Below are 18,390 nucleotides of genomic sequence, written 5' to 3' on the forward strand. Positions count from 1 at the left end.
TATGCAATGCCAAATGTAAGCTAACCTTGAAATTTTTTTCTCTGCTCCACATTTAGCCTGCATTGCACACATAGAAATGCTTGGCAATTAGAAGTGTCAAGAGTTCAGAGTTTCAGATTAGTAGTTTCTGACTGGGTGTTACTTAAATGCTAATTTGGAGAATTGGTATTTTATGTTTGGAAAAGCTCCATTCTCTAGAGCAGAACCAGTCCAAGGAATAGGCACATATGCATCCATAGGAGAAAACACCAGGCATCTTGTGACACCGTTTCTTTAATTTTATTAAAAGGCAGAAGCTTTTGTGAACTACCCCGACAACTACAAAAGACGTATTGTGTGGTTAGACTGATACAGGATTTAACTTTGGATGAGGGGATTGGGGAGAAGGGAAGCTGGCTGTGTGGGTGCACGCTATACATAAAACAGATTACAGTTATTGGTGGGCTAAATGATAGATGTTTAAAACCCATTGTGGTTTTGAGATCGTTGGAGATTGGCTGAAATCATTTATTTGTGAGTACACTAATCCCTTGCTCAGTGACACGGTTACAGTCCCTTTTCTCAGGAAAGTTGTTCTAAGGCCCGCAATAATGACCCTGAGAATGGTTCTTTCAGATACAGAAAAAAAAGAGTATAATAATAGAAACCTTTATGGTAGAACTTTGATCTTCACTGTTGACATAAAGTAATGTTAGTTGCAGAAGCCTGTTTTCACCACCAGCAACTTGGCAAACAGGCTAATTCACACAGGCCAGCTTGCAAGATTTAATTCATGTTATCTTACAATAAAGGTGCAACCAAGAGTCCTGAGTGTGCTTCTTCTTTGGAGTACCACACAAGGCTGACATTAAACTTGCACGGTCCAAGGGCATATCTCTCCCCGCCTCATGTTTACAATCCAAGAAATTAAGGGTTAGGATTTCTTGTGAGCTTTTGTCCCCATTCTTTCCTGAGGCTCAGCTGCCTCTTAACTCACTGTTGCCTAGTCATGCCGGCCACATGACCACGGAGACGTCCTTGGACAAGCTCTGGCTCTTCAGCTTTGAAACGGAGATGAGCACCGTCCCCTAGAGTCGGAAATGACTAGCACGCATGTGCGGGGGAACCTTTACCCTTTACTAGTACTTCACATGATTTTGATTCTGTGCCTCTGTTTATACAACCCAGAATTGTATTAGCTTTTTTGGTTGTTGCTGCTGCACACTGCTGGCTCATAGTCAAGTGATCGTTCACTAGGACTCCAAGCTCCCTCTCACAGTTACTGTTTTTAAGCTGGGTCTCACCCAATCTGTATTCATGCCTTTGGTTTTTCCTGCCTAAGTGTAGGTCTTTGCTTTTCTCCATGTTGAAACTCATTTTGTTGGATAGGGCCCATTGTTCGAGTTTGTCAAGATTGTTTTGGATCCTGAGTTTGTCTTCTGGAGTGTTGGCTATTCCTGACAATTTGGTGCCATCTGCAAATTTGATGAGTTCCCCTTCAATTCCCTCATCTAAGTCATTTATGAAGATGTTGAAGAGTACTGAGCTTAAGACGGAACCTTGTGGTACCCCACTGCTTACTTCTCTCCATGTGGATGTAGTGCCATTGAGGAGTACTCGTCGAGTGCAGTTTGCCAGCCAGCTACAGATCCATCTGGTGGTGATGTTGTCTATTCCAGGGCTTTTCCTAGTTTGTCAATTAGTAGGTTGTGGTCTACTTTGTCAAATGCCTTACTGAAATCTAAGTATAATACGTCCACTACGTTTCTCTGGTCTACAAGTTTAGTGACTTTATTGAAGAATGAGATAAGATTGGTTTGCCATGCTCTGTTTTTAACAAACCCGTGCTGGCTACTAGTTACAACTTTGTTTGCTTCTAGTTGTTCGCAGAGCTGTTTTTTATTATCTTTTCTAGGATCTTCCAAGGCATTGGTGTTAAACTGATTGGTTTGTAGCTTCTTGGGTCTGTTTTCCCCCCCTTTCTTGAAGGATAAATACTTTCTGAATGCACAGTATGTTAAAAACACATTGTGCTTTTACGATCTTTAAAGACTGGCTGAAATCCTTTCCTTATGAGCACTCTAATCTCTTACTCAGTGACCAAGAAGGTCTGCTCAATAATGATCCTGAGAATGGTTCTTCCAGGTACAGAGAAATAGAGTATAGTAGAATAGAATAGAATATTCTTTATTGGCCAAGTATGTCTGGACACAGAAGGAATTTGCCTCTGGTGCAGAAGCTCTCAGTGTATATAGAAACAACAAAGTTATAACTATAAATCATAGTTACAATCATTATTCATAAGGTACAAACAAGAAGTGATAACTGCCCTCTTTAGCAACAGACATTTGAGGCTCAATTGTGGTTGTAAGTCAAGGACTATCTGTAGAGCTAGTAGTCTTGAGTGTGCTTTTTGTCTGGAGTCCCCCACAAGGCTGGCAGTAACCTTGTAAGTCTGAAAATACTTCCCCACCCCCAAGTTTACAATCCAAGAAAGTAGGGAAGGCATTTTTTCTGAGATCTTTGCCTTGTTCCCATTCTTTCTGGAGGCTCAGCTGCCTCTTAACTCACTGTGGCCCAGTCTACAGCCCCTCCTCCTGTCTCCCAACCCACATACTCTTACACCCAAGAACGATCTTATTTTTTTTCTAAATCAAGTTTATAATATTGAAGATAATTTTTTCAGATCATCTAGTATAAATCTTTTCTTCATCTAACGGCTTTCAAACCACATAGCCTATGGGTCTCGTCTGGATCTTCCAGTCCCTTCTTGGAGAACATAGCCTTGAGGTATGGAAAAACCTTCCCTCAAGCTAGTCGCTCTCCCGGCGACATTTCACTGATATCTTAAAGCGGGATGGGAATTGTGTGATACCAAAGTTAGGTGTAAGATCTGGTGCCTGGGATTTATCTGGCCAAGATAGCTGAAAATTTCTCAGGATGCTGGTGAGGAAGATGAAGAGTTCCATCTGAGCCAGGTTTTTTCCTAAGCAGACTCTCGGTCCTGAAAAGTCAAAGACAAAGAGAAAGGAAACTGCCCTTCATGTAATTTCAATGTGGGTAGCTAGATTGTTTGCCCAGATTTAAAAAGAAAAGAAGATCTTGCGGTAATAATTTGATACCTGAATATTTAGCGACTTCTGAGATGTTTTAAATTAAAAGTGTTTAAATTTCATTTCAGACCATCAATAGATATTACAAATGACAGCATGCTGTTCTATTGACTCACAGGACAGAATAGTGCGTGATATCATGAGAATGAAAACCTATAAACAAAATGTTTTAGGTTAATGTTGGGTGCCAGCATTCATTTCATGGCAATCCGTGATGGAGGCCATTTCACATATCAGGAGAGCCAATAACCATGATTAAAGACCTGCACATACTTTTATGATAACACAGCAATCCCGAAACATGGGCGTGTGGTTTTGTATGTATGTCATATGAGACTAACTAGTGTCCTTAGGATTAATGAAAGAGAGAGAGAGAGAGAAAGGGGGAGAAAGAAAGAGAGGAAGAGAGAGAGATAAAGAGAGAGAAAAAAAGGAGAGATAAAGAAAGGGAGAGATAGAAAGACAAGTAGACAGAGATAGAGAGAGAAGGAAGGGAAGGGAAGAAAAACAGAGGAAGGAAGGAAGGAAGGAAGGAAGGAAGGAAGGAAGGAAGGAAGGAAGGAAGGAAGGAAGGAAGGAAGGAAGGAAGGAAGGAAGGAAGGAAGGAAGGAAGGAAGGAAGGAGCAAAGCATACATTGTCTGGAGCTGGTTGCTTAATTGGCATATTTTCTGCTTTATCCTGTTCAAAGATACATTCACACAGAGAATCTACTACAAATATCTTTCACAAATAAGGGTGATGATATCCCAAAAGCAAATATGAGGGTACACTTTTCAGCCTGCTACATATTGGCTGCATCCACATGATGTCCCCACAAAACATGCATCATAGTTTCTCCATCCAGTGATACACTGAAGTAGAAGGTAAGGACAGGGGCTGAGTTCACCTGGTTGTCTAATTCTGTGTGTTCTGCAGGCCTTGCCAACCAAATTAAAACGAGAGAGAGAGAGAGATCCTATACCTGCTGAAAATGGCAAAAAGGCTTCCGGCTTCACAAACTCTCCCTCTTCATTCAGGAAGTTGGAAGGGTTGAACTCGTGTGGGAACTTCCACTGAGACTCATCACGATGAACAGAGTGGAGATTGATAAAAAGAGCTGTGTCCTGGAAAAGCCAAGAAAACGTAGATCACCCAGAAGAAAATGCTCAGTGACAGAAGGAATCTCAAATCGATTTGGCTTAGCCTTTTTGCAATCTAGTTCAAGAACAGACCATTGATGGTGAAAAGAAACATTCATAGAATCATAGAATCTTAGCGCTGGAAAGGACCTTGGAGATCTTCTAGACCGGGGTAGGCAACGTTGGGTCTTTTATGACTCGTGGACTTCAACTCCCAGAATTCCTGAGCCAGCCATGCTGAGGGGAAAGGGGGAGGTTTCCAAGCTGAGCCATGCTGGCTCAGGAATTCTGGGAGCTGAAGTCCATGAGTCATAAAAGACCCAAGGTTGCCTACTCCTGTTCTAGTCCAATACCCTGTCCAAAACCAAAGGGTCCTTTTCCATCCTATCCATCCTTTTCTTGAAAGCCTCCAGTGATGGAGCACCCACAACTCTGAGAAGCAAGCTGTTCCACTGATTAATAGTTTTCACTGCCAGGAAATTTCTCCTTATTTCAAGCTTGGATCTGCCTAGGATGATGTTCCATCTATTATTTCTTCTCCTGCTCTCAGATGCTTTGGAGAATAAAGAGAGCCCCTGTTCCCTGTGGCACTTTTCAAGATTTTGGTGACGGCTTTCACCCCTAGTCCTCCATTTCGGTAGACATACCGAGTTGTCTTGATGAAACCTTCCTATGTTTTAGCCTCCAGACTATTTATCATCTTGATTGTTCTTCTCTGCACTCTTAAGGATTCAGCACCTTTTCTGCATCATGATGACTAGAACTGGATGCAGTATTCCAAGTGTGGCCTCACTAGCGTAGTATAGAGTGGTACTGTAACTTCTTGGGACGCGGTGGCTCAGTGGGTTAGCATGCTGAGCTTGTCGATCAGAAGGTCGGCAGTTTGGCGGGTAGAATCCTGAGTGCTGCGTAACAGAGTGAGCGTTTGTTACTCGTCCCAGCTTCTGCCAACCTAGCAGTTCGAAAGCACGTAAAAATGCAAGTAGAAAAATAGGGACCACTACGGTGGGAAGGTAACAGCGTTCTGTGTGCCTTTGGCGTCTAGTCATGCCGGCCACATGACCACGGAGACGTCCTCAGACAAGCACTGGCTCTTCGGCTTTGAAATGGAGATGAGCACCAGCCCCTAGAGTTGGAAACGACTAGCACGCATGTGCAGGGGAACCTTTACTTCTTGATACCTATAACTTCTTGATACCTCTGTTGTTGCAGCCTAGGACTACATTGGTTGTTTGGCAGTAGCAACACACTGTGGGCTCATCTTTAAGTGGTGGTCCAGCAGGACAATTAGATCCCTCTCAAAGGCACAACCATTGAGCCAGGACCTGCCTATGCTGTACCTATGCATTCATTCAGTTTTTTTCTTGTCTTAAGTTCTTGTTTTTCTCACTACTGAACTTCATGTTGTTGCCTGGGGCCCAATGCTCAAATCTGCAAAGATCCTTCTAAATCTTGAGTTTCTTTTCCAAAGTGTTAGCAGTTCTCCTCAGCTTGATGTCATCCTGAAATGTGATGACTGCCCCTTGAATCCCCTCATCTAAGTCATTTATAAAGACATTAAACATTATTGGGTGAAGACAGAACTGTGAGGTATCCTGCTGTATGTAGATGTAGTTCCAATGTAGATGTAGTTCCAATGAGGACCACATACTGAGTGTGATTGGTCAGACAACTGCAAATCCATCTGCTGGTGTTTCTGTCTATCCCTCACTGTTCTGTCTTAGAGAGAATATCCAAGAGAAATGAATCACGGATAAAGTAAACCCCAACTGTGGATTATCCAAAAGAGAATCAAGGACCATGACAAGTTCTGAAATCATATTCTGCACTGGACAATATCATCATATCAAGGAGAGGGATGGGTGGAGGGTTTTCCCACCAGCATCTGATAAAGGATAAGAGGAGAAGCTATGCCAGGAATCTTACCATGGGTGATAAAAAGAGGATGGGGAAGAATAAGGGAAGAGAAAAAGGAGAATGGCTTATTTTTTTAAAAAAGAAGAGACTGGACAGTTACTTGTCTGAAATGGCATAGGTTCCCCTGCTTGAGCAGTGGGCTGGACTAGAAGACCTCCAAGGATCCTTCCTATTCTATTCTATTCTATTCTATTCTATTCTATTCTATTCCATTCCATTCCATTCCATTCCATTCCATTCCATATATTCTATTCTATTCTATTCTGTTCTGTTCTGTTCTGTTCTGTTCTGTTCTGTTCTGTTCCATTCCGTTCCGTTCCGTTCCGTTCCATTCCATTCCATATATTCTATTCTATTCTATTCTATTCTATTCTGTTCTGTTCTGTTCTGTTCTGTTCTGTTCTGTTCCATTCCATATATTCTATTCTATTCTATTCTATTCTATTCTATTCTATTCTATTCTATTCTATTCTATTCTATTCTATTCTATTCTATTCTATTCTATTCTATTCTATTCTATTCTATTCTATTCTAATTCTATTCTATTCTATTCATCTGGAGGGAGAACTCAAAGTCTTCTCCATGTAAGGAATGGGTACCAAAGGCTCCGTTCCCTACCCCAGCTCTCTACTTCCTCCCCTCCTTTGTTGCATGGACTCTCCTTGTTGTAGCAGAAAAGCGACTGGACAACATGCAATCAACACTTCTCTAAGTTGAGATACTTGAGACCTTCTCCGGTGTTGGAGAGCAGCACAACTGCTATTCTATTACAGTTGGCAAAAAGTTACCACGAACTTAAAGAGAGGTCGAAAACCCAGATCAATTGCTATATTAAACTGTGCCACTCTTTGGAACAAAAGAACTACTATGAGGTCTCCCAATGTCTGTCATACAGGCACATACACACACTTTACCCAGAGTCAGTTTCTTTTTTCAGATTTCAGGCTGAGCAATTATCGGTTCAGACAGAACCGTGTGAAGTTTCGATATTTTACCTTGGGAATTTTATATCCCCAGAGCTGCACATTTTGGAGGGGGGCATGAGCGAGCCCAAGAGGAAGAATATTTGAGTAGCGCTGGATTTCATGAATGACGGCATTCACGTAGGGCAGCCTTCCCCGATCTTCGTACTTCAGGCTTGTGTTCCTTGGCAGAAAAGAGTCTATTTCCTTCTGACATTTCTCTATGGTAAAAAATACATTAGTTACCAAGGAGGGTAAGGAGGGGGACCTAACCCTAGGCAAAAGGGGTTGAAGCATTTTTTTTTTCAAAGTCCAGAACAATGAGGAGACATCCAGAAGTGCATCTGTGAAACACATTCCTACTTTGCTGGAGTATAAGAAAGGAGGGGGCCATCAAGCACAAGGAGACTTGCATGATTCTATGGCCGATCTCAATCAAAAGAGTTTTAGCGTTCCTGTGGAATTTCTTTTTGTGGCCTGGTCACTCTAGTGGGACTAACAGAAGATACAAAGCTGATGTAATCTGCCTATTTGAAATGCTTCTCATTGCTTTGAGGGTTCAGCTGGCAGTTCCATTAGAGAAAAGGAGCTTAAGGCCTGCATAATAAATAGGCAGAAGTCTCTTCTGATGCCTCTAGTACAGCGATGGCGAATCTTTGAGAGACCGAGTGCCCAAACCGCAACCCAGAACCCACTTATTTATCGCAAAGTGCCAGGGGAGCATCAGCATTGTGGTCCCCTCGGGGGGTGGCAGGGAGGCCCCTCTGAGTGCCGTCTCTGGCACACAAAAAACAGGGGCGCAAAAATAAGCCACTATGCTGCAAGGCGTAAAAGCAGCCGCCAGTGTGCCGCAGGGTCCAGATACAAGGCGCTGCACCACGCAAGAATGGGGCAGGACTAGGGAGGCACTAGCCCCACCCCATTTGTTGCACGTGCATGCTCACAGCCCCATGCACACATGCATGGATGCAAAATGCTTCCCCCTCCCTTTCCTTCCGGTTTGCCAATCAACAATGGTTGGTGACCTCTGCTCTACCACCTCTACTCGAGCTGGCTAGTTGGCTACTTTGCCTCTTTTGTGCCGGGTGGGGCAGCCTGATGGACCTGCTGCTGGGGGCAGCGGCAGAGTGCCACCTCTGGCACATGTGCCACCACTGCTCTAGTAGCTAACTGGATATAACAGGAGGAGATCTGGAACCCTTAGATTCTGTCACTACAGCCAATCTCCACGAAAGGGGTTTTAGCCTTCCCGAAAAGTTGATTCCTAACTAATAGGGTTGACAATGACATTCCTGAAAACATCGCACTGATGTTCCAAGTATTTTGTATCCTTCTCTACTTGGTGCTCTCCATGAGTTATGGGACGTCAAGTCTCTCTGGGAATTCTAGGAGTTATAGTTCTAAAGATCCTGGAGGAAATCGGAATGGAGAAACCTGGATTCCCGTATATTAACTATAGCTCTTTCTGCAAGGCATTTTATGTTTTCCTAAAACTTTATTCGCACACTGAATGGCTTCTGTCAAACATACATAGCAAGCCAGGATTCCACATGAAAGAAACTCCAAATTTGGACACAGCCATAGAGCCGATGTCTCTTGGAAATTCGCTGTTAGAGGTGGCGCCATGGTTAGAAAGTAGTATTGCAGTTTAATTCTGTCAAATGTGATGAGTTTAATTTTCACCGGCTCAAGGTTGACTCAGCCTTCCACCCTTCCAAGGTCAGTAAAATAAGGACCCAGATTGTTAAGGGGCAACTGGCTGAGTCTGTATATACCGCTTAGAGAGGGCTGTAAAACACTGTGAAGCGGTATATAAGTCTAAGTGTTATTGCTAATAATACAATGGGGGGGGAATGAGGATTAATCATGCAGGTCAAATGCATCAGGATTGACTGTTTGGGTGGGGGAGGGAAGAGATTTGAAATGATAACTCTTTAAAACTGAAGAGAAAAGGGATTAACCTATTAAATCCAAGGATCTGATATTATTTAATAAGACCACTAGTGGTTTTGGATGGTGGTTTGGAAACGTGCCAGTTTAAATGGCTTAATCATCTTACTAGATTCCATAGCATAACTTGCTTAAATTATGTGAAAAAGTGAACGAGGATTTTAAAATGTGTGTGTGTGTGTGTGTAACTTAAGAGTTTCTTGCTCCGTCTTGAGGATAAGAATGCAAATTCTATTCTTTTCTGAAGAAGTACAAGATTTCCCCTGCTTTTTCCTACTCCACCTCTACCAACACTAGCAAAACACCAGTTGTGCAAATATGAAATAGCACTTGGGGAGATAGCAATAACAATTAGACTGCTCCATAGTGCCTTCCAGCACTCTCTGTGCAGTTTACAATGTTGGCATATTTTCCCCCAACAATCTAGGACCTCACTTTACTGACCTCGGAAGGACAAAGTCTAAATCAATCTTGAGCTCCATCAGGATCAAACTCCAGACTGTGGGCAGAGTTAGCCTGCAATAGTGTATTCTAACCACCAGAGCTCCTGGTGATGTGTGAAGGAGAGCATGAAGGCAACAATCCTGGGCATAGAAAGAGCTGAAGGTCTCCCTGTATTCATTGTTCCTTTTCCACAATGTTGGAGACACAGACACAGAGCACATAAGGGTTACATATTATCTACTATCTATCTACTTATGACTATAACTTAATTGCTTGTATCTTACTATTTATATTGTTTTATTTAGTTTCCTAGAATGATTTATGTTGATTGCTTATTTAGTATCCTATGAGTATCGCTAAGTATTGCATCTTATGATTTATGATGAATGTATTTTTACAATGACTATGATCATGATTTATCACTTATTGCTTTTATGTACACTGAGAGCTTATGCACCGGAGACAAATTCCTTGTGTGTTGAATCACACTTGGCCAATGAGGAATTCTATTCTATTTTATTCTATTCTATTCTGTCCTGTCCTGTCCTATTCCATTGCATTCCTTCCCATCCTATCCCATCCCATCCCCATCATTCTATTCTATTCTATTCTATTCTATTCTATTCTATTCTATTCTATTCTATTCTATTCTATTCTATTCTATTCTATTCTATTCTATTCTATTCCATTCTATTCCATTCCATTCCATTCCATTCCATTCCATTGCATTCTACAATCTGTCTATTCTATTCTGTTCTGTTCTGTTCTGTTCCATTCCATTCTCTATTCTGTTCTGTTCTGTTCTATTCCATTCCATTCCATTCCATTCCACCCCATCCTCTATTCTATTCTATTCTATTCTATTCTATTCTATTCTATTCTATTCTATTCTATTCTATTCTATTCTATTCTATTCTATTCTATTCTATTCTATTCCATTCCATTCCATTCCATTCCATTCCATTCCATTCCATTCCATTCCATTCTACAATCTGTCTATTCTATTCTGTTCTGTTCTGTTCCGTTCCATTCCATTCTCTGTTCTGTTCTGTTCTGTTCCACCCCATCCCATATTCTATTCTATTCTATTCTATTCTATTCTATTCTATTCTATTCTATTCTATTCTATTCTATTCTATTCCATTCTTTCATATTCTATTCTATTCTATTCCATTCTTTCATATTCTATTCTATTCTATTCTATTCTATTCTATTCTATTCTATTCTTTTCTATTCTTTTCTATTCTATTCCATTCTTTCATATTCTATTCTATTCTATTCCATTCTTTCATATTCTATTCTATTCTATTCTATTCTATTCTATTCCATTCCATTCCATTCCATTCCATTCCATTCCATTCTACAATCTGTCTATTCTATTCTGTTCTGTTCTGTTCCGTTCCATTCCATTCTCTGTTCTGTTCTGTTCTGTTCCACCCCATCCCATATTCTATTCTATTCTATTCTATTCTATTCTATTCTATTCTATTCTATTCTATTCTATTCTATTCTATTCTATTCCATTCTTTCATATTCTATTCTATTCTATTCCATTCTTTCATATTCTATTCTATTCTATTCTATTCTATTCTATTCTATTCTATTCTATTCTATTCTATTCTATTCTTTTCTATTCTTTTCTATTCTATTCCATTCTTTCATATTCTATTCTATTCTATTCCATTCTTTCATATTCTATTCTATTCTATTCTATTCTATTCTATTCTATTCTATTCTATTCTATTCTATTCCATCCCATCCCATCCCATCCTATCCCATCCCAAGCTCATAACAACCAAATGTCTACAGAGATTCTCAGTCATCCAGGTCATGGTTGTCCCAAAGGTGCTTTTTCAAGAGGAAATAATGTCCAGTTGCCTCTTGAAAAAGCACCTTTGGGACTCATAACCACTATCGTCTTTGCTATAAAGGACATCAGTCTATATCCAAATAGAAAGTTTTAAAAAGGCACATCACCACCTCAAGATCCATCCTGATTTGCAAGAGTAATGGGTGGTGTTGGGGATTTTACTAGGTCCATACCTTGGATGTCTGGAAAGGCTACCAGGTAGAGCAATGCCCACTGAAGCGTCCCAACCACTGTCTCTGCTCCGGCACTCAAGAGCTCCATCAGTATAGTTGTTAGCTGCTCTTCTTCAAAATTCGAGCTTTCCCCCTCTGCCTTTTATTAGTTAAAACAAAGGAAGGAAGGGAAAATGCATTTACAGGTAGACCTTGACTTACAACCAGTTTGGTCTTGTGGTGAAGGCTCCAGCCTTCAAAGTGGGAGATCGTGAGTTCAAGTCCTTCCTTAGCCTTGAAAGCCAGTTGGGTGACCTTGGGCCAGTCAAACTCTCTCAGCCCAGCCCACCTCACAAGGTTGTTGTTGTGGGAAAATAAGAAGAGGAAGGCGTGTTTGGATGTGTTTGCCGCCTTGAGTTATTTGTACAAATAATAAAGGCAGGAGAAATAAATATTAATAAATAATAAAAGTTGTTTACTGAAGGTTTGAGCTTATGACAGTGCTGGAAAAAAGTTACGAAGGACAGTCCTCGCACTGATGACCAACACAACATCCCCGTGATCACACGAACAAAATTCAAGTATTTGGTAACCTGCATGTATTTAGAACAAAAAATAACAGAGTTGGAAGGGACCTCAGGGGTCTTCTAGTCCAACCCCTTGCCCAGGAAGGAGATTCTGTATCATTTCAGACAGATGGTTGTCCAGTCTCCTTTTGAAAGCCTTCAGTGATGGCATCACCCCCAATTTATGACAGTTGTTTGACCTGTTCTGTCCCAGCCTACATGAGTCCTTGTTCTGCTCACAAGGAGAAACCCCTCTTCCAAGAAACAGGCAGGAACCGCAAGAAAAAACAACCCCTTTTATTCTCACAGACCTGAATCAATGTACAAGGCAAACAAACAGTTCACAGAAACTGGATCCTCAACATGAACGGTTGCCTTTGGCAACCAGCACCTCTCACACCTTCCCTTTTATAATTCAGCCCAGGCGTGGCTTCCTAATGCCTTCTCCTTTGACTTTGGAGCCGCCCCATTGCATTCCTCTGTCCTACTTGCTTCTCTTGCCGGCGCTTTCATGCATCCTGGATTTCTCCCAACTGTCCTTCATCACTGTCCAACTCAGGCTCCCAGCACAGCTGTGTCTCAGCCTGAGCATGAGCAGAGGGGCCAGGCTCCTCATCCGACTGCAAGTCTTGGAGCTCCTCAGAGCCTTCCTCTGATCCTAATGCCACTCCAGGCCCCTCCTCTTCCTCATCTGATTCCTCAGACTCAGCTGGTGGATCCACTGGCTGGCGAGGAATCACAACATGACCAGCCAAACAACTGGGTATGATTTTAAAAGTCATTGTCAACCACCAGAAATCTGGGTGGAAATTTTGTACTCTGTAATGTGATAGCCACATATGCAAGATGAGAAAAACTATACAGGTAATCCTCGACTGCCCAAAATTTCTGTTTGGTAAGCAAGACCTTTGTTAAGTGAGTTTTGTCCCATTTTACAACCTTTTTTGCCACAGCGGTTGAGTGAATCACTGCACTAAATTAGTAAAATGGTTGTTAAGCGAATCTGGGTTCCCCTGCTTGACATTTGATCGCAAAAACGAAGCACATGACCCTGGGACACTGCAACTGTCATAAGTATGAACCAGTTCCCAAGCGTCTGAATTTTGATCATGTGACCCTGGGGATGCTGCAATGGTCATAAGTGTGAAAAATGGTCAATAAGTCACTTTTTTCCAGTGCCACTGTAACTTTAAATGACCACTAAATGAACTGTTGTAAGTCAGGGACAAGCTGTATAAAAGTGCAAAAAATCTTTACCTCCTTTGCTTCTTCTAGGTATGCATCAATGAAATCTCTGGGTTCACCTGGAGTCAACGTTGCCTTGTGTTCCTCCACCTCTTTTTCAAGCAAAGCAAAGACTTTATGGCCATTTGTTAATATTCTCTGATGGGGCAGGGGAAGCCTTCTCACTAAGGGCACGGCGTTGTAAAGCTGCCAACAAAGAGAAAAGAAATCAACATTAATTAAAATGATTATCGGGTAATGCAAACTGTAAAATCACCTTTGACTATCTATGTTCATGTATGTATGTTGTTCAAGTTTTAATAAGACACAAATCTCTAAATAAGTTAACATTTAGATATTACATTATCTGAATAAGTGAATAAAACTTATAATAAGTTAAATAAGTCAAGAAGTGTCATGCTCTAATTATGTTTGGTTCATGTTGGCTCAACCAGGTCACTCATAAAATTAAGCTAACTGGGAGGAAAATCAGAGAAATTCCAAAATGTGGAAGACATTTCATCTACCGGTGTTATAATATCCTGTAGATTCGTGTTTCTCAACCTCAGAAACTTTTAAGATGGGTGGATATTTAATTGCAATAAGCTGAAATCCCCACTAGCATTCTGAGAATTTGTGACCGTTTCCCTGCACTCCTATTGTGGATACCATGGCCCATGGTCCCATCATCATTTTGGCAGCTTGATGGAACAAGTCCAGCACAATCCTCAAGGAGCTGTTGTTGTTTTCCAAACGTTTCCCAAACACAATGGAAGAAATGATGCTGGGGGCTGCAGTGTTCAGAAATGGATAAGGATCAAAGGGCACACCTGCAAAAGAAAAAAAAATTACGAGCAGTCCTCGTCTTACAACTGTTCAAAATTACAACAGATGTCCCCAAAGATTCTTAGACCAAAGTCCCAATGAGACCTTTTGCAGCGCCATTGTAACGTTGAACATTTGGTGAATAGTCACTAAATGAACTATTGCAAATTGAGGACTAATTGTAACCCCACTCTGTTACCTAGCAGGGGAATGCTGTATCTGCAAGCTATAAATATTCTCTTCCATTGGATTTTTCTTTAGGTTTTATGCAGTCAGAATCCTAAGCTCCACCCACTCTGCTTCAATACACACGCACTTAATGGTCAACCTTGAGGTCAACTCAGTTGGCTAGGATGACAATTCCCCAACCATCCCATCCCGTCCCAGGAGAGCTTACTTATGTTTTCAGCAAACACTTGAATCAAATAAGATGCTTCCTCCAGGATCTTGGCTTCCACTGATTTTTTGCCCACTCCAAAGTTTCTGAGAAGCATCAGTGAACCCCTTCGTCGTTTTTTCCACACTTGGCCATAGGATGCAGAGGTTATGCCTGTAAAAGTGAAAGACTGGAAATTAAGCATTGGGCTACAAGGATTCCCCTGTATTATGTTTTCCTAATGGTAAAATCTGCTAGTTAGTTAATTAATTATTCTAACTATTTAGACAGCCACCCATCTCATAATTGCCAATGTAACGTGAAGAAGAAGAACATGAAGGAGGAGGAGAAGAGGGGGGAGGAAGAAGAGGAAAAAAGGTGGAGGAGAAGGAGCAGGAGGAGGGGAGGAAGAGGAGGAGGAGGAGAAGGAGGTGGTTTCAGCATTCTGGGATCAGGTGATCCCCATTTGCAACCTTCCAAGCTGTCTCCCCACATGCAAAGTTAATGGGGGAAGCCGGATTCTCTTAGCGATCATGTGTGATTCACTTAATGTCTGCAGTGATTCACTTAACAGCCACGGCAAAAAAGTCTCCCTTTTTACCGTAACTCTTTATCTTTCTGCAAAGTTCTATCTAGCATGGCAGAGCTGTCAGTGTAAAGGTGATATGGATCGTCTGGAAAACACAATGGATAACACTGAATCTTGAAGGGGACAAATATATTAAGTGTCCAAAAAAAACCCCCAATGGCTTGGAAACCATATATTGGTACCTCTTTTCTCAAGGAGAGAATCATTTATAGGATTATCTGGTCTCCCAGCAAATTCTACGCCTTTCGTCATGAGGATCTCTTTTGCTGAAGGGAACCCGTGAATGAAGACCGCCAGCATTCCTCCAATGTAGAGACTGAAGACGGGACCATATTTTTGGGCTAGCTGAAATGAAACCACCAGGATTAAATCAGAGGCCTTCGGAAACTGGTTGGGAGCAATCACTGCAAGGATGCAACAAGGATGAGGTTCAAGATGACTTGAACCTCCATCATATGCCATCTCTTCCAAAAGTCTTCATCCTATCCTCTCTCCAACTGTTCATGCATGGGGACAACATAGAACATTGATGGGATCTCTTGAGTAGAATTATGCCATGAAGTGGTTTGTCTGTAAATTGGGACAATCCAGAATTGGATTTCTTTTCCAGTACATCTGAAGCCAAGTCAAGGTTTGGACACAGTTATCAAGTGGCCTCGTCTTGCCCTGTTCCTGCATTCCTGGTTGACTTCATTAATCTAATCTAGTTCTTAAATCAGATCAAATCAATATAAGCAGCAGAAAATAGCATTAGCGCTAGACAAACATTGCAACTTTACCAATATGTAGCCTTATAGGCTACAGAAGAACTAAAAAAGAAAAAATAGGACGTTAAGTGATGAAATTGCCATTTAAATATGCTTCTCCTGAAATTGTCCTTTAACTAAGAAGCCATACCTGATCCAGGTCCTTGAGAGGATCCTTCTTACTGAACTGAAGCAGATTCCCAATCAGGGGGAGGCTCCATGGTCCAGGGGGAAAACCTGCAGGACGTTGGTTCTTCCAGAAATAGAGGAACAGGAGGGAAAGAACAATCAGCCAGGTGAGAATAACCATGTTGATAGTCTCTCTCTCTGTGTGTCTTTCTGCTGCTGTGATTTTGGCAAAATGGGCCAAAGATTAAATCTTTAAGGTCACAATAAAAGATAAACTTTGAAGCCAGATTTCATAAACTGCATTTTAAGAAACAGGAAAGTTCGGGTTACATGCCGTTTAAATCATTAGCTTTCTCTTCTCCAAGAGGAATGACATACAAATGGCCTTTGATTTGTGCCCAATCGATCAGTGACCAAGTTCTGATGACACTGGGGGAAAAAATGGCTTACAATTGGTCCTTACACAACTATTGCAGCATCCACAGGGTCACCTGATTACAATCCTGGCACTTGGCAACAGATTGTCCCTGAATTATGATCATTCCCTAGTTTATTTCACATCTTGGGTTAGAAAGAATACAAGCCAAAGTGAGACATAATGGCAATGTTGTGAAACAAGGAAAAACAGGTTCTTAATGTTTAGCCCCTACCCCCCCACACCAGATTTCACAAGCTGCAATTTAACAAACAGGAAAGTTTGGGTTACATGCCGTTTAAATCAATTAGCTTCGTCTGCATGAACAGGAATGCCATACAGATAGCCTTTGATTTGTGCCCAATCGATCAATGACCAAGTTCTGATGACACTTGCGGGGAAAAGGCCTTACAGATGAACCTCATGCGGCATCCTTTCGGTCCCGTGATCCCGTTCCAAGCATTTCATAACAGATGGTCCTGTGGGATTCAGAGACCAGTCATCGCAGGGTGTCCCAAAATGTTCTGTCTGCCTACGCAGAGTTTATTGTCTTTTATACAGTTTTAACAAGTAGGAAATAACACACAGCAGAAGCATTGTTTATTGGTGTATTCCCATGTCAGTCTTAAAGAACATCCGAACATCCCAGCCAGGGCAGAGTCTCTCATATCTAGCTGCTTCCTGGCAGTCCTTGGCAATGCTAATTGGAATGAGCTCATAGACAGGCGGATAACAGGATACATGGCATGGGTCCGGATTACCTACGGGAGCACCTGCGGCTGGCGTCAACTTCCCTTCGTCCAGTGCGCTCCCACAGAGAGGGCCTCCTCAGGGTGCCACCGGTCAGAGAATGTCAACTGGTGACCCCCAGGGGGAGGGCCTTCTCTGTGGGCGCGCCAGACCTGTGGAACCGTTTACCGGTTGAGCTCCGGATGGCCCCCGACCTCCGCTCCTTCCGACGTGATCTAAAAACTTATTTATTCGAACAAGCCGGCCTGGTCTGATGGGTTTGGGGTTTTAATTATAGATTTTAACTAATTTATTGTATCGGGCACAATTGTTTAATTTGTTTTTAATTTTTGTATCTTGTATTTTTGGTATTTATTGCCCTGTACACCGCCCTGAGTCCTTCGGGAGAAGGGCGGTATATAAATCAAATAAATATAAATATAAATATAAATACTAAGGCAGGCAGTTTTCTGCACACGGTCCCTTCATATCCTTGACCTCCATCTCTACATGGTCCTCAATTTATGACCATTTATTCAGCAACCATTCCAAGGTACGAGGGGGAGACTTACAACCAATCCTCACATTTATGACAGTTACAGCGTCCCAGAGTCTTGTGATTGCTATTTGCGACCTTGGCAACTGGCTTCTGACAAGTCCAGTCAATGGGGAAGTCACAGATCACAGTCACGTGATGCCTCACTTAAAAACCAAACTATTTGGTTTGAACTCTAAAGCTTCCTCCTTCCGTTATGTATTCAGGATGGTCAGGGATTAATATTTATGTTACTTATATGTAAGGGTGTGGGTCTATACATATGTTGTTTGTAGTATGTTTAAATGTGTGTTACATATGTGTACACTTTGAGAGCAAGCAACTAAATTTCATTTTTAATGTGTGCCATTGTGCCCACAGGATCATCTATCATCAATCTACCTACCTACCTACCTATTCTCTATCTATCTATCTACCTACCTATCATCTAACTATCTATCCATCTATCATCTATCTACCTACCTACCTATTATCTATCTCTTCACCCACCTGTCATCTATCTGTCTATCTGTCTATCTATCTATCTATCTATCTATCTATCTATCTATCTATCTATCTATCTATCTATCTATCCATCTATTATCTATCTACCTACCTATTATCTATCCATCCATCCATCTATCATCTATCTACTTATCTACCTACCTATCATCTATCTATCTACCTATTATCTACCTACCTACCTACCTACCTAACGATGAATTTTCCAGCCTCAAATGAGGTTGTGGG

General features: G+C 41.6%; 1 protein-coding gene across 1 annotated transcript in view; it reads right to left on the reverse strand.

Annotated features, from left to right (window-relative positions):
* LOC308672571 (cytochrome P450 2J5-like) overlaps window positions 1-16,144 on the reverse strand; it is a 30,391-nt gene extending 14,247 nt beyond the window's left edge. Inside the window, exons 1-8 of the mRNA XM_081335594.1 lie at window positions 15,984-16,144; window positions 15,269-15,431; window positions 14,519-14,671; window positions 13,966-14,126; window positions 13,330-13,503; window positions 11,528-11,666; window positions 7,124-7,311; window positions 4,055-4,196 (exon numbers count right to left, since the gene is read on the reverse strand). Of these exons, the coding sequence (XP_081191720.1) occupies window positions 4,055-4,196; window positions 7,124-7,311; window positions 11,528-11,666; window positions 13,330-13,503; window positions 13,966-14,126; window positions 14,519-14,671; window positions 15,269-15,431; window positions 15,984-16,142 (1,279 nt within the window). The 5' untranslated portion in view covers window positions 16,143-16,144. The remainder of the gene's footprint in view (window positions 1-4,054; window positions 4,197-7,123; window positions 7,312-11,527; window positions 11,667-13,329; window positions 13,504-13,965; window positions 14,127-14,518; window positions 14,672-15,268; window positions 15,432-15,983) is intronic.
* Between the last annotated feature and the right edge of the window lie 2,246 nt (window positions 16,145-18,390).

Source organism: Vipera berus, assembly GCF_964194415.1.
Source record: "Vipera berus genome assembly, chromosome: 10".
Lineage (NCBI taxonomy): Eukaryota > Metazoa > Chordata > Lepidosauria > Squamata > Viperidae > Vipera > Vipera berus.